The following is a 3,901-nucleotide window of genomic DNA, read 5'->3' on the forward strand; positions in this document are numbered from 1 at the left end:
TCGCGCTCTCTCTCTCCCCCCCCCTCGCTCTCCCCCCCTGTTTTCTCACGGCATGTGATTGCCATCCCGTGGGTGCTGCTGGGAAAACCTGTAACCAAACCACAGGACAATGTCCCTGCAAAGACGGCGTGACGGGAATCACGTGCAACCGCTGCGCTAAAGGCTACCAGCAGAGCCGCTCGCCCATCGCCCCCTGTATAAGTACGTGGAACAAATCTTTACAAAGTCTTCACCTCTCTGCGGGACGGTACGGCCTCAACTTATGTCTCGTGTCGTGTCACGAGTGGCGGCAAAAAAAAAAAAAACGCACCTCACACTACGAACTATAGAAGTAAACACACACACATCCCAAAGATAAACTGACACACCATCCAGGAACTCTGTGCTCTGGACACACGGACGTTCCCACTCTGGTTAAATCCCAGTGTCCGACTGCTGGGTCGGTGTCCAGTAAATCTGCTTTCTAAAATAAACAAACCATTTAAATGGAGCTCAGGGTTAGAGCGCCACAGAACTCCCGGCTTCTTGATCCCCATAAAGAACTCTGTTAACTGAATAAACCCTCCAGTGTCGAGGACAGAAGAGTTGAAAGAGTTCAGTCATCGGTTTATTGACAAATGAGTCAATATTCAGCGTTCCACCTGGAGTTCAGTCATCGGTTTATTTACAAATGAGTCAATATTCAGCGTTCCACTTGAAAAAGAAGGAAATGCCTCTAAATAACAGCGTAATAGATAATTAGCAACAATTAGCAAAACGAGATCAAATTAGCGGTGCGACCTATTAGCAAGTAGCATCAGGTGAATTACATCAAAATCAAACAAATATTACTACTATTATTATTGAAATATGAAAATATATTATCACAATTATCAATAATAATTACACAAGCTATTATTTTGTATAATTATTATTATTATTTTATATAATTATTGTTATTATTTTGAGAATTATTATTATTGTTATCATTATAGAACCAGTCTATCGTAGGACCCAGTGACTGGTTCTGCCTATTTTTTTTTTTTTTTTTTGTACAGAGAGTCATATTTCATCTCCGACTCCATCTACAGCCCATGGAGCTCCAAGTCATAAATCTTCGCAAATTAATTTCGCAAACCAGACTCATTTTTTAAAATCTGGCACTTTTCATCAGGTGGATGATGACGGATGAAGAGCAGAGGAGCTCCTGTACCTCAGGCTCCGTTGTTGTACCCGTGGCTGCTTTCTAGAAATGGTGTTTATTCAGAGCAGTTATCACTAGAGTCTAGATCTGCTTCATCAACGTTTGTTTGTTTTCTCTAATTTTTCTTCTTCTTTTTTTTTTTTTCTTGAAACAGAGATTCCAATTGCGCCTCCGACCACCCCGCCCGCCAGCACGGAGGAGCAGTCAGGTGAGTCGAGAGGACGGGTTTATATTCATGCCGTCCTCTTTACACACGATGCCTTCAGGTGCAGACGAAATGAATATTGCAAAAGTGTATAAATGAATACAGGGTTCAGGGGATTTCCTCCACCTCATATTTTCTACACAAGTGTAAAAAAAGCGTCTGCAGGATAAATTGGATCCCTGTTGCTCCTCTCTGCTTACCAGAGGTTCATGAATATTAAATCCATTAGCAGCCGCCCGCGGGACCTGCCCTCTTTAATCTCTCTCACTTTCACAATTAATCAGTCTAACTGTGGCACAGCGGGGTGTTGGTCTACTGAACAGCTTTTGGGTCAGGGGGGTTTGTTTGATTTGATGATTTTTCATCTTTAAATTCCCAGTTTGCCCGTCCAGTGCAGTGCAGTGAAAATAGCAGTGACTAAGGCAATAACAGGGTAGGATTTTTAGCCAATCAGATGAGATTTTTGTCAAACCTTCAGCTTCACTGCAGTTGCTATACAGAATGTCAAAAGTTGTTATGAAATAAAATGCTTCCTGCAGGAATTCAACTACAGCACTGCCACATAAAAAAAAAAAAACCTAGCGTACAACAGCGTCGAGCAGGTGGTGATTCGTGGAGCTGCACACCCTCCAACAGAACGGTGGGAAATAAGATTTTACGGCTATATTGTGACACCAAAGTAGCTTATTTAAAGATTTTTAACCTTAAGTCCTCTCCTTCCGGGCTGGCTGAGCTAACACATGCTGCGAAGCCCAAGTCTGAGCCTTTTATTATTTATGTGAAAACTGTAGAAAAAAAAACCCCATACAGATATTTTAAAGCTGGGAGAATAATTATGGGGTGTTACAATACTTCTGGAAAAGGTTCAGGCTCACAGCATGTTCGTTCCGTCTTTCTTATGAAGGCGCTGGAGGCCCCGCGTGTGTGTGTGTGTACGTGTGTGTGTGTGTGTGCCCTGCTCGGTCCCCGACCTTCCCCAGATGGCTTCGATTGACAGCACTGTCAGGTTACGGCTGGTCCCCAACCCCCCTCCACCTCTTTTCTCTCTTTCAGTCTTTTTCTGCTCTCATCTACCTCCTTCGTCTCCCTCTGTTTCACGCTTTGTCTTCACATGACACTGTGGGTGGTGCTGAGCTAGAATATCTGGACTTTCTCTGGGCCTCTTGTCAAGAATCTGTCCACTTTTGGAGTTGAGGATATTTCTTCACCTCACTGAAGGATAACCGGCTCAGTAGGAGACCTGTAGTTCTTTATTTACTTCAACAAACGCACGATGTTGCGTCTTTTTTTTTTTTTTTTGCTGTTGTGGCTTCTCGGCCGCGGGGGTTTATCTGTAGCATCTTAAAATATTCGTACCCAGCAAATGTTTCCATTCAGATATATATATATATATATATATAAACGTCCCTGTCGTATTCCCGTTGATTCCGCCATGTCACTGCAGAAAAAGGAAAAGCTTGAAGGAGACGGTGAAATACTTTGACTTCGTGATGCAGCAGATAATCTAATCCCAGCTGAAAGTGCAGGCCGTCCTCTCAGAGACATGTCGATGAGTGGAGGTGGACGTCGCTCTGAGAGGTTGAAAACAAGCAGATTGCAAGGTGAAGCACCTTGATGGAAGCGCGGGGTCCCAGCGGACCAGCCGGGCTCCAGGCCCAGAGGATGCATACATTACCCTCTGGGAAGGTCACAGAGCAGAAACACCAAGCTCTGCCTGGCCTGGTGTTCAGGCAGTGATGATATCAGTGGATACAGTGGCTGATGGAAAACAGATGTGGAAATTCAACTGTTCTATTGAGCGACTAAAGTACGACGTCCGTCCGACGTACGACTGTTATCATCATCACTGATATCAGAAGAGAAGAGAACTTTTTTTATGAATATTAAATATGTATCAGTAGTAGTATTCATGCTAATTCATTAATTATCGTTTGTCAACCTGCCGACGGAAATAATTATTTCATATGTATCTATGGTCTATGGAGTGAGCACTGAACTACTGTAGCATGGCATATTATTAGTAGCAGTAGTATAAGCAGTAGCAGGAGTTGTAGTATAATTAGTAGTAGTACTATTACCACTAGGATTAGCAGTAGCAGTAATAGTAGTAGCAGAAGTAGTAGTACAATTAGTGGTAGTTGCAGTAGTAGTAGTGGTCGTAGTTGTAGCAGTAGCAGCAGTAATCGTAGTAGTAGTATTTACAGTAGTAGAAGTATTTTAATTGTTGTTATTGATGTGGTTGTAGTACGACCTCTAAATATTTTATAGATTTTTTTATTTTATTTCTGTTTCTGTGGAAGTTTCTAGAAGAGAATTCACTGAAGAGTCGATGATAAAACTACAGAAACCGAGGAGGGAAACGTGTCTGATGTGACGGATCAGAGGCTGACAGCTGTGAGGCAGGTGTCAACCAAAGGTTGGAGGGTGAGGAGGGGGGACGAGGGGGGTGAGGGGAAAATGGAGTGGATATTAATTTGTCTCCAGCAGCCAGGCTGCCCCCCCCCCCCCCCCCC

At 43.3% G+C, this 3,901-nt stretch overlaps 1 protein-coding gene across 2 annotated transcripts in view; it reads left to right on the forward strand.

Moving 5' to 3' along the window:
• ntn1a (netrin 1a) overlaps window positions 1-3,901 on the forward strand; it is a 59,517-nt gene that overhangs the window by 41,890 nt on the left and 13,726 nt on the right. For both annotated transcript variants that reach the window (XM_008316775.3, XM_008316776.3), the window contains exons 4-5: window positions 52-201; window positions 1,338-1,391. In XM_008316775.3, the coding sequence (XP_008314997.1) occupies window positions 52-201; window positions 1,338-1,391 (204 nt within the window). The remainder of the gene's footprint in view (window positions 1-51; window positions 202-1,337; window positions 1,392-3,901) is intronic.

This window comes from Cynoglossus semilaevis, chromosome 9 (assembly GCF_000523025.1).
Source record: "Cynoglossus semilaevis isolate Cse_v1.0 chromosome 9, Cse_v1.0, whole genome shotgun sequence".
In the NCBI taxonomy this organism is placed as follows: Eukaryota; Metazoa; Chordata; class Actinopteri; order Pleuronectiformes; family Cynoglossidae; genus Cynoglossus; species Cynoglossus semilaevis.